The following is a 12,019-nucleotide window of genomic DNA, read 5'->3' as shown; positions in this document are numbered from 1 at the left end:
TTCTTCTTTGCCAAGAAAATCCATCCACCTGACAGGTGTAGCATATCAAGAAGCTGATTAAACAGCGGGATCATTACACAGGTGCACCTTGTTCTGGGGACAATAAAAGGCCACTCTAAAATGTGCAATTTTGTCACACCACACAATACCACAAATGTCCCAAGTTTTGAGGGAGCATGCAATTGGCATGCTGCCTGCAGGAATGTCCACCAAAGCTGTTGCCAGAGAATGTAACGTTCATTTCTCTACCATAAGCCACCTCCAACGTTGTTTTAGAGAATTTCACAGTACGTCTAACCGGCTTCACAACCGTAGATCACGTGTAACCACGCCAGGCTAGGACCTCCACATCCAGCTTCTTCACCTGCGATATCGTCTGAGACCAGCCACCTGGACAGCTGATGAAACTGAGGAATATTTCTGTCTGTAATAATACAGTTTGGGAGGAAAAACTAATCCTGATTGGCTGGACCTGACTCCCAAGTGAGTGGGGCTATGCCCTCCCAGGCCCACCCATGCCTGCTTCCCTGCCCAGTCATGTGAAATCCATAGATTGGGGCCAAATTAATTGATTTCAATTGACTGATTTCTTTATATGAACTGTAACTCAGTAAAATCGTTGAAATTGTAGCATGTTGCCAGATTCAGCTATTCAAGGACTTGAAAATTGGTTGACAAGTTGAATCAGGTGTTCTAGCTGTGGAATAGTTCAAATTCATGCAAAATGCTGGGGGTTCCAAAGAGGTTTGAAAACCTCTGGTCTAACTAACAGTAAATCAAACTGAGAAACAGCTAATTAAAGTACTCAGCCTGTGCTGATTACTCACTTAAACAAATGAATAGTAGACAAACATGAATTTGTTTGTCTAGAAAAAGTAATTAATTGTTTGTATTGTATTTTGAGATAAACTTAATCAACATCATCCTAGTAGTTTTGTTAATTATGTGATGAATTGATGTGATGCCCTAAATGGGATGTGTTAATTATATTCTAAATGAATCATGCTGTGTTAATGTGAGTGTGGTCTCGCGTCATAATGATGGCACAGAAACACAATGCTAATGTAGCCAATGTGAAATGGCTTGCTAGTTAGCGTTGCGAGCTAGTTACGTTCAATTTGTGATGTCACCCACTCTGAGACCTTGAAGAAGTTGTTTCCCTCGCTCTACAATAGCTGCGGCTTTTGTAGAGCGACGGTAACATTGCTTCGTGACAGTCGATCTGTTCAGAACATCCCTGGTTCGAGCCCAGGTTAAGGCAAGAGGGATGGAAGCAACACTGTTAAATTAACGCTTCCAGTGAACACAAGGAAGATGAAAAAGGGGCTTCAAAGAATAGTTCCAAGGCCAGAGCAGAAATTATGAATAGTGAATACTGTTATATTGCTTTATACATCAATTACCTTTTAGCTGTCTCAGTGGTTTAGATCATTAATGTGTATGCATTATCATTAATGTGTGTGCATACATGTATGTGCTGTGTGTCAGATTGACAGGTTGAGTTCCACAGTGTCAGTGGAGGACCCCATGAAGACCCCCAATGCCCAGGAGTTGGACAGTATGACCCTACATTCCTACATAGAGAAACATGCCTGGACAGAAGGTGAGCAGCACCATCTCTCACACTTCAACCCACTCACTAAGAACTTGACATCAAAACAACACTAAGAGCATGTAAACCAAAGACTTGTTGTCAATTTTTAAATTGTTATTGTATTTTAATAGTGTAGGTATAAACAACAGCAGAGCTGGGATACGGTCCAACATTTGGGTCAAGATATCGCGAGAACCAACGAAAAATTTGTTTATTACAGATTCAGAGCTTTCCAGAATTGGGTGTTCCACTGTACGTTTGCCCTGCTAGAAAATGAATGGATTTGATTTTCCCCTACCGTGCCTAGAGGATGCTCTCAAGTGTTCCTGGGTAATGTGCATCCTGCCTTAGGCACAGCCAGAGGGCTTGGGTGATGGATGGCCACATCTCTTAGAACCATCTATTATGTATAGACAGGTCAAAAATGATTGGCAGCCTTGATGAAGATGAGGAAATAAATAATACAAATACTGAGCTATATAAGTTTTGGTCTCTCACTCTATCTATCTATCTATCTATCTATCTATCTATCTATCTATCTATCTATCTATCTATCTATCTATCTATCTATCTATCTATCTATCTATCTATCTATCTATCTATCTATCTATCTATCTATCTATCTATCTCTCTCTCTCTCTCTCTCTCTCTCTCTCTCTCTCGGTCTCTCTGTCTCTCTGTCTCTATGTCTCTATGTCTCTATGTCTCCATGTCTCCATGTCTCCAGAGATGAAGGAGGAGATGGGTGTGTGCAGCCGGGTTGTGTTTGGCATGGAGCCCAATCAGATGTCCTTCCTCTACTTCATCATGTATGCTGCAGCAGCTGGAGGCGTCCTGTGCCTGCTGGAGAGCACCCCAGGCTCAGCGCAGGAGTTCAGGGTCAAGGTGACCTGGGATGGGCTCTACCGCTATTGCTACCTCTCTCTCTGGCTCCACATGGGGTAGAGTAGGGGACCGCTGATGGTGGTGGTGACTTGAGTCCAGTCTATGGTCTTTTGACCCTCACAGTGGGTTAGGGAGAGGATTAGAGTGGGTTGAGAATTTGTGGGAATTGTGACTTCCGTTACTCTCTATGGAAAAACAGGAGAATTCTCCTGTTCCGTTGTGTCTTTGAGAACGAGATATTGAAAAGAGAGCTAGAGAGATTTAGGGGAGAGCCATGTACAGTATAGAGAGATAGAGAAAGGGAAAGAGAAAAAGTTACTGGGACAGCCAGAGATAGAAAGAGAGAAACTGCATTCGATTTTTGTGGCACTTGGATCTGGATATTGCTTGCTTACCACCTACCTAATTAAACTCAGCTCACTGATGGTCTACACGTCTTGTCACTGCACAGACATTGGACTGTACGGCTGCTCTGTGTCCACAGGGGGGAACCCAGCAGCTGTCAGAGCGTTTAGCCCAGCAGATTGGGAGGGAGAGTGTCCGGCTGGGCCAGGCTGTGACGGCCATATGGCAGGTAACGTACAGTAACAGCTCACTCAGTGAGTGACGAGGTGTGACACTGAGATAACAGTCACTTCAGACAGGGAACAAGCCATCTCCTGTGAGCCTCTGTCTGTTCCACTCCATTCTCTCTCTCTCTCTCTCTCTCTCTCTCTCTCTCTCTCTCTCTCTCTCTACACTGAGAGGCACCACCGAGCATTGCTTCACTGGAGATGTGTGTTAGCCTATTGAGTGGAGACACTGTGACCTTTGAGTGTTTGTGTACATGGTGGAAGTGCATAAAAGGTAATACATTTGGCTAGTTACTGTAGATGAAAGGCAGTTTACAGGAAGTTACCCTATCTATAAAAAGGATAATAGAGACCAAAATATACCTTGCTTACGTGATAGGTTAAAAGGAACATCTAATAGCCATTCTCAAAAAATATGATTATTTAAAAGGTTAAAATGACAAAACACTTGATTATTTACAAGGTTAAAGGACCATATAATATGCACCACCCTAATGAGGCTTTCAAAACAACTCAATTATTCCTTTCCTTTTCCTCTGTGCTGCATGACCATGGTACCACTTGGCTTTACACTGCTGGCCCCACAGCTTTCTCCCTTAATAAGAACATATTGGCTTCCCCGGAGTGTCCAGAGTTTTGGTCATCCATAATGGACGGCACTATTATATTTCTCACCGGGGCCCTGCCCTCCAGGGCCATCTATAAAATCCACTGTGCCTCCATATCTCTGTGCTGGTCATCTCAATGGGCTCCTCTGAGCAGATAGCCCCCGGAGTGCTGCCTGGTTTGGTCTGGCCTGGCTTACTGGAGAGGAATACTAATGCTGCCTGTCTGTCACAGCTACTGTGCTGTATATTACATTGTATGCTGTAGATGTACACACTATTATATGTGTTTGTGATTTGATTTGTCTGTGTGTGCGTGTTCATATACAGTACATGCATGTGTGTGTCTGTCCCACAGGACGCTGAGCGGGCCAAGGTGATGACAGCCACCCACTCCTACCTGTGCAGAGCAGTGATTGTCACCTGCCCTCCTCACCTGGCAGGTCAGTGTGTGTGTGTGTGTCTGTGTGTGTGTCCCACCTCTGTCGCCCCACCTCTGTCACCCCACCTCTGTCGCCCCACCTCTGTCGCCCCACCTCTGTCGCCCCACCTCTGTGGCCCCACCTCTGTGGCCCCACCTCTGTCGCCCCACCTCTGTCGCCCCATCTCTGTCGCCCCACTTCATCACTCCTCTAATGAAATACCCACTGACACAGAAACTCAAAGGCAAGCCACTAAAGTGTGTTGAACAGGGCAGCCAAGCAGATATGACAAGACCCTGATTCCAGTAACTCATACTTAGGAGGTGGGATGGAGGGATGAAGGCATGGCCCCACTGCCCGGTACCAAGAAACCAGAGAACGCATAGAACCTTCTGCTGGAGCCATGGACCCCAGCCAGGACACTTAATGAGACACATCTGGGAACAGCATTTAATTATGCAGCAGGGATTGGCCGGTCTCTGTTACCAGTGGCCTGCTGACTCTGAATCAGCTATGGAGGCAGCCTGACAGGTGACAGGGACTCTTAAAACCAGAGCCTGTGCAGTAATTTAGATGTCTATCCAAAAACAGGGGTGAAGGATAAATAAAAGATGTGAGTGACGCTTAAAGTCATTTGTGTGACACGTTCAATTTGAAATGCAGGTGCCCTGGAAACTACCCTGGCATTTCCAGTCAGAGGAAGCTGGGTATGGACAGATCTTGGCATAAAGCTGACCTTGGCAAGGAGCAAGGTTCTCATTAAAGTCGGCTCTTAACCAACCGTGGTATTTTATAATTTTATTCGCATTGTTCATAACTTGTTTTGTACATAATGTTGCTGCTACCATCTCTTAGGACCGAAAAGAGCTTCTGGACATTAGAACTGGGATTGCTCACCTCAAATTGTACAAGGAGTTCTTCTTCAATGAGTCGGACACGAGGGATATACCATAGACACCCGACCAGGCCCAAATCTCTGTGATTCGCTGGAAAAGGAAACGTAGGTTTGCGGAAAGAAATCAGGATGACTTGTGAGGATCAGGCGACGAGTGGCTAATCGGCCCTTGGCTTCCGTTCTGCTAGCTAACGTTCAATTGCTGGAAAATAAATGGGAGGAACTGAAAGCACGTATATCCTACCAACGGGATATTAAAAACTGTAATATCTTATGTTTCACCGAGTCGTGGCTGAACGACGACATTAAGAACATACAGCTGGCGGGTTATACACTGTCGGCAGGACAGAACAGCAGCCTCTGGTAAGACATGGGGCGGGGGCCTATGCATATCCTATGCATTCCTATCCAAGATGGCGTAGCAGTTCAGACGTCCTGTCGTGTCCCGTGTATATATATATATATTTACATATTTTTTTCTTCACTTATCTTTTTACATTTTTTTATTCTAAATACTCAACCTCAAAGCACTCTCCTGCAACCCGCCTCATCAATTAAAAAAAAAAGAAAGTATTATTTACCTCATCTGAATTCCACGACAGAAGCTAGCCAGAGGTTAGCTATTTTCACAGGCTAACGTTGAAGTTCAGCTAGCTACGGTTAGCTGTCCTCAGCTATCCATTAGCTCGAAAAGCTATCGCCAGTTTTTGTACAGCGCGACTCAGACCAGAGCATATCGGACCTATTCTCTCTCCTTTCCTCGATTTCTACCGCAGGCTCTGGACATTTACACCTGGATCTTGCAGCTAACTAGCTGCTACCTGAGTGACTATTGGCAACGTCGGTCTCGGAATTAACACACACAATTACGGAGCTAGCTAGCCAGCTGAAGAATTCCGTCAGCCACTCGTGGGCTACTCCTGAGCTAGCCAGCTGAAGTGTCTCCTGGGCTACAACTCACCTATCCTGACCCATTTTACTGCCGATGCGGAGCCCCATTGGGTCTTCACGACTGGATCACCGACGTTATCTGCCCGAGGGAGTTGTTCCAACTGGCCCCTCCGTCGCGACGTAACCTGATCGCCCATCTGCGGCCAGCTAATCGTTAGCTGTCTTTTCGGCTGCGATCTGAATAGGTCTGTCGGACACTTTTCTTGGGCCACTATAACTAACTATTTTGCCAACTTGGACAGGTCCCCCCTTCCACACGGAACCCCACTAACCCACAGACGGAAACGCACGAGGCGGCTAAAAACAGACCTCCCTCCCATCTTCCACCAGCTTGCTACCTATGGCCCAGCTAGCTGTCTGAATCTCACTGGACCCTCTGATCACTCGGCTAAGCATGCCTCTCCTTAATGTCAATATGCCTTGTCCATTGCTGTTCTGGTTAGTGTTTATTGGCTTATTTCACTGTAGAGCCTCTAGCCCTGCTCATTATACCTTATCCAACCTCTCAGTTCCTCCACCCACACATGCTATGACATCTTCTGGTTTCAATGATATTTCTAGAGACAATATCTCTCTCATAATCACTAAATGCCTAGGTTTACCTCCTCTGTACTCACATCCCACCATACCTTTGTCTGTACATTATACCTTGAAGCTATTTTATCGCCCCCAGATACCTGCTCCTTTTTCTCTCTATTCTGGACGTCACAGACGACCAATTCTTATAGCTTTTAGCCGTACCCTCATACTTATCCTTCTCTGCTCCGCTGGGGATGTAGAGGTGAATCCAGGCCCTTCAGTGCCTGGCTCCACACCTACTCCCCAGGCGCTCTCTTTTGATGACTTCTGTAACCGTAATAGCCTTGGTTTCATGCATGTTAACATTAGAAGCCTCCTCCCTAAGTTTGTTTTATTCACTGCTTTAGCACACTCTGCCAACCCGGATGTCCTGGCTGTGTCTGAATCTTGGCTTAGGAAGTACACCAAAAACTGTGAAATCTTCATCCCTAACTACAACGTTTTCAGACAAGATAGAACGACCAAAGGGGGCGGTGTTGCAATCTACTGCAGAGATAGCTTGCAGAGTTCTGTCCTGCTATCCAGGTCTGTACCCAAACAATTTGAACTTCTACTTTTAAAAATCCACCTCTCCAAAAACAAGTCTCTCACCGTTGCCGCCTGCTATAGACCCCCCTCGGCCCCTAGCTGTGCTCTGGACACCATATGTGAACTGATTGCCCCCCATCTATCTTCAGAGCTTGTGCTACTAGGCGACCTAAACTGGGACATGCTTAACACCCCAGCCATTCTGCAATCCAAGCTTGATGCCCTCAATCTCACACAAATTATTAATGAACCCACCAGGTACAACCCCAAAGCCGCAAACACTGGCACCCTCATAGATATCATCCTAACCAATGTGCCCTCTAATTACACCTCTGCTGTTTTCAACCAAGATCTCAGCGATCACTGCCTCATTGCCTGCACCCGTAATGGGTCAGCGGTCAAACGACCTCCACTCATCACTGTCAAACGCTCCCTGAAACATTTCAACGAGCAAGCCTTTCTAATCGACCTGGCCCTGGTATCCTGGAAGGATATTGACCTCATCCCGTCAGTAGAGGATGCCTGGTTATTTTTTAAAAATGCCTTCCTCTCCATCTTAAATAAGCATGCCCCTTTCAAGAAATTTAGAACCAGGAACAGATATAGCCCTTGGTTCTCCCCAGACCTGACTGCCCTTAACCAACACAAAAATATCCTGTGGCGTTCTGCATTAGCATCGAACTGCCCCCGCGATATGCAACTTTTTAGGGAAGTTAGAAACCAATACACACAGGCAGTTAGAAACGCCAAGGCTAGCTTTTTCAAACAGAAATTTGCTTCGTGCAACTCCAACTCTAAAAAGTTCTGGGACATTGTAAAGTCCATGGAGAATAAGAACACCTCCTCCCAACTGCCCACTGCACTGAGGATAGGAAACTCTGTCACCACCGATAAGCCCACTATAATTGAGAATTTCAATAAGCATTTTTCTACGGCTGGCCATGCTTTCCACCTAACTACCCCTACTGCATTCAACAGCACTGCACCCCCCACAGCTACTCGCCCAAGCCTCCCCCATTTCTCCTTCTCCCAAATCCATTCAGCTGATGTTCTGAAAGAGCTGCAAAATCTGGACCCCTACAAATCAGCTGGGCTTGACAATCTGGACCCTTTCTTTCTAAAATTATCTGCCGAAATTATTGCAACCCCTATTACTAGCCTGTTCAACCTCTCTTTCGTGTCGTCTGAGATTCCCATAGATTGGAAAGGAGCTGCTGTCATCCCCCTCTTCAAAGGAGGTGACACTCTTGACCCAAGTTGCTACAGACCTATATCCATCCTACCCTGCCTTTCTAAGGTCTTCGAAAGCCAAGTCAACAAACAGATTACCGACTATTTTGAATCCCACCGCACCCTCTCCGCTATGCAATCTGGTTTCAGAGCTGGTCATGGGTGCACCTCAGCAACGCTCAAGGTCCTAAACGACATCGTAACCGCCATCGATAAGAAACATTACTGTGCTGCCGTATTCATTGACCTGGCCAAAGCTTTTGACTCTGTTAATCACCACATCCTCATCGGCAGACTTAGTAGCCTTGGTTTCTCAAACGATTGCGTCGCCTGGTTCACCAACTACTTCTCTGACAGAGTTCAGTGTGTCAAATCGGAGGGCCTACTGTCTGGACCTCTGGCAGTCTCTATGGGGGTACCACAGGGTTCAATTCTTGGGCCAACTCTTTTCTCTGTATACATAAATGATGTCGCTCTTGCTGCTGGTGAATCTCTGATCCACCTCTACGCAGACGACACCATTCTGTATACTTCTGGCCCTTCTTTGGACACTGTGTTAACAACCCTCCAGACGAGCTTCAATGCCATTCAACTCTCCTTCCGTGGTCTCCAACTGTTCCTAAACACAAGTAAAACTAAATGTATGCTCTTCAACCGATCGCTGCCTGCACCTGCCCGCCCATCCAGCATCACTTCTCTGGACGGTTCTAACTTAGAATTTGTGGACAACTACAAATACCTAGGTGTCTGGTTAGACTGTAAACTCTCCTTCCAGACTCACATCAATCATCTCCAATCCAAAGTGAAATCTAGAATTGGCTTCCTATTTCGCAACAAAGCATCCTTCACTCATGCTGCCAAACATACCCTCGTAAAACTGACCATCCTACCAATCCTCGACTTCGGCGATGTCATTTACAAAATAGCCTCCAATACCCTACTCAACAAGCTGGATGCAGTCTATCACAGTGCCATCCGTTTTGTCACCAAAGCCCCATATACAACCCACCACTGCGACCTGTATGCTCTCGTTGGCTGGCCTTCACTTCATCATCGTCGCCAAACACATTGGCTCCAGGTCATCTACAAGACCCTGCTAGGTAAAGTCCCCCCTTATCTCCGCTCACTGGTCACCATAGCAGCACCCACCTGTAGCACGCGCTCCAGCAGGTATATCTCTCTGGTCACCCCTAAAGCCAACTCCTCCTTTGGTCGTCTCTCCTTCCAGTTCTCAGCTGCCAATGATTGGAACGAACTACAAAAATCTCTAAAACTGGAAACACTTATCTCCCTCACTAGCTTTAAGCACCAGCTGTCAGAGCAGCTCACAGATCTCTGCACCTGTACATAGCCCATCTTTAATTGAGCCCAAACTACTACCTTTTCCCCTACTGTATTTATTTATTTTATTTATTTTGCTCCTTTGCACCATATTATTTATATCTATATTTTAACTTTCTTCAAACTACAAATCTACCATTCCAGTGTTTTTTCTTGCCATACTTTATTTACTTTGCCACCATGGCATTTTTTTGCCTTTACCTCCATTATCTCACATCATTTGCTCACATTGTATATAGTCTTATTTTTTTCTACTGCATCATTGATTGTATGTTGTTTTACTCCATGTGTAACTCTGTGTTTTTGTATGTTGTCGAACTGCTTTGCTTTATCTTGGCCAGGTCGCAATTGTAAATGAGAACTTGTTCTCAACTTGCCTACCTGGTTAAATAAAGGTGAAATAAAAAAAATAAAATAAAAAAAAAATATTTGTAAACAATAGCTGGTGCACGATATCTATGGAAGTGTCAAGGTTTTGCTCGCCTGAGGTAGAGCATCTCATGATAAGCTTTAGACCACACTATCTACCTAGAGAGTTTTCATCTGTATTTTTCTTAGCTGTCTACATATCACCACAGACTGAGGCTGGCACTAAAACCTCACTCAATGAGCTGTATTCCACCTTAACATAAGCAAACAGGAAACGGCTCAACCAGAGGCGGCGCTCCAAGTGGTCATGGACATTAATGCAGGGAAACTTAAATCAGTTTTACCTCATTTCTACCAGCATGTTAAATGTGCAACCAGAGGGAAAAAAAATTCTAGACCACCTTTACTCCACACACAGAGACGCATACAAAACTCTCCCTCACCCTCCATTTGGCAAATCTGACCATAACTCTATCCTCCTGATTCATGCATACAAGCAAAAATTAAAGCAGGAAGCACCAGTGACTCGGTCTATAAAGAAGTGGTCAGATGAAGCAGACGCTAAACTACAGTACTGTTTTGCTAGCACAGACTGGAATATGTTCCTGGATTCTTCCGATGGCATTGAGGAGTACACCACATCATTCACTGGCTTTTATCAATAAGTGCATCGAGGACGTCATCCCCACAGTGACTGTACGTACATACCTCAACCAGAAGCCATGGATTACAGGCAACATTCACACTGAGCTAAAGGGTAGAGCTGCCACTTACCAGATGAGCTAAATAACTTCTATGCTCGCTTCGAGGCAAGTAACACTGAGTCTGTAATACCAACATGTTTCAAGGAGACCCCCATAGTCCCTGTTCCCGCACCAACAGCTCCACAGATGATGCAATCTCTATTGCACTCCACACTACCCTTTCCCACCTGGTCAAAAGGAACACATATGTGAGAATGCTATTCATTCACTATAGCTCAGCGTTCAACACCATAGTGCCCTCAAAGCTCATCACTAAGCTAAGGACCCTGGGACTAAACACCTCCCTCTGCAACTGGATCCTGGACTTCCTGACGGGCCGCCACCAGGTGGTAAGGGTGGGTAACAACACATCCGCCACCCTGATCATCAACACGGTGGCCCCTCGGGTGCGTGCTCAGTTCCCTCCTGTACTCCCTGTTCACTCATGACTGCACGGCCAGGCACGACTCCAACACCATCATTCATCATTAAGTTTGCTGATGACACAATAGTGGTAGGCCTGATCACCGACAACAATGAGACAGCCTATAGGGAGGAGGTCAGAGACCTGACCGTGTGGTGCAACGTGATCAAGACAAAGGAGATGATTGTGGACTACAGGAAAAGGAGGACTGAGCACACACCCATTCTCAGCGACGGGGCTGTAGTGGAGCAGGTTGAGAGCTTCAAGTTCCTTGGTGTCCACATCACCAACAAACTAACATGGTCCAAACACACCAAGACAGTTGTGAAGAGGGCACGACAAAACCAAAAGATTTGGTATGGGTCCTCAGGTCCTCAAAAGGTTTACAGCTGCACCATCGAGAGCATCCTGACGGGTTTCATCACTGCCTGGTATGGCAACTACTCGGCCTCCGACCTCAAGGCACTACAGAGGGTAGTGCGTACGGCCCAGTACATCACTGGGGCCAAGCTTCCTGCCATCCAGGACCTCTATACCAGGCGGTGTCATCGGAAGGCCCTAAAAATTGTCAGACTCCAGCCACCCTAGCCATAGATTGTTCTCTCTGCTACCGCACGGCAAGCGGTACCGGACCGCCAAGTCTAGGTCGAAGAGCCTTCTAAACAGCTTCTACCCCCAAGCCATAAGACTCCTGAACAGCTAATCAAATGGCTACCCAGACTATTAGCATTTTTTGTAGGTATTTTCTTAAAACTGCATTGTTGGTCAAGGGCTTGTAAGTAATCATTTCACTGTAAGGTCTACACCTGTTGTATTCGGCGCATGTGACAAATACAATTTGATTTGATTTGATGTTGTGCAAGGCCGACTCACACGCTCAC

The 12,019-nt window shown here is 45.9% G+C and overlaps 1 protein-coding gene across 6 annotated transcripts in view; it reads left to right on the top strand.

Moving 5' to 3' along the window:
- si:ch211-127i16.2 (probable flavin-containing monoamine oxidase A) overlaps positions 1–12,019 on the top strand; it is a 43,113-nt gene that overhangs the window by 3,607 nt on the left and 27,487 nt on the right. For 5 of the 6 annotated variants that reach the window (XM_029709256.1, XM_029709253.1, XM_029709255.1 and 2 more), the window contains exons 4-7: positions 1,489–1,603; positions 2,322–2,479; positions 2,931–3,053; positions 4,015–4,099. In XM_029709256.1, coding sequence (XP_029565116.1) covers positions 1,489–1,603; positions 2,322–2,479; positions 2,931–3,053; positions 4,015–4,099 — 481 coding nt within the window. The remainder of the gene's footprint in view (positions 1–1,488; positions 1,604–2,321; positions 2,480–2,930; positions 3,054–4,014; positions 4,100–12,019) is intronic. The other variant, XM_029709254.1, reaches the window with a different exon arrangement.

Source organism: Salmo trutta, chromosome 23, assembly GCF_901001165.1.
Source record: "Salmo trutta chromosome 23, fSalTru1.1, whole genome shotgun sequence".
NCBI lineage: Eukaryota > Metazoa > Chordata > Actinopteri > Salmoniformes > Salmonidae > Salmo > Salmo trutta.
Note: the sequence above shows the minus strand (reverse complement) of the source record. Positions and strands in the feature narration are given on the sequence as shown.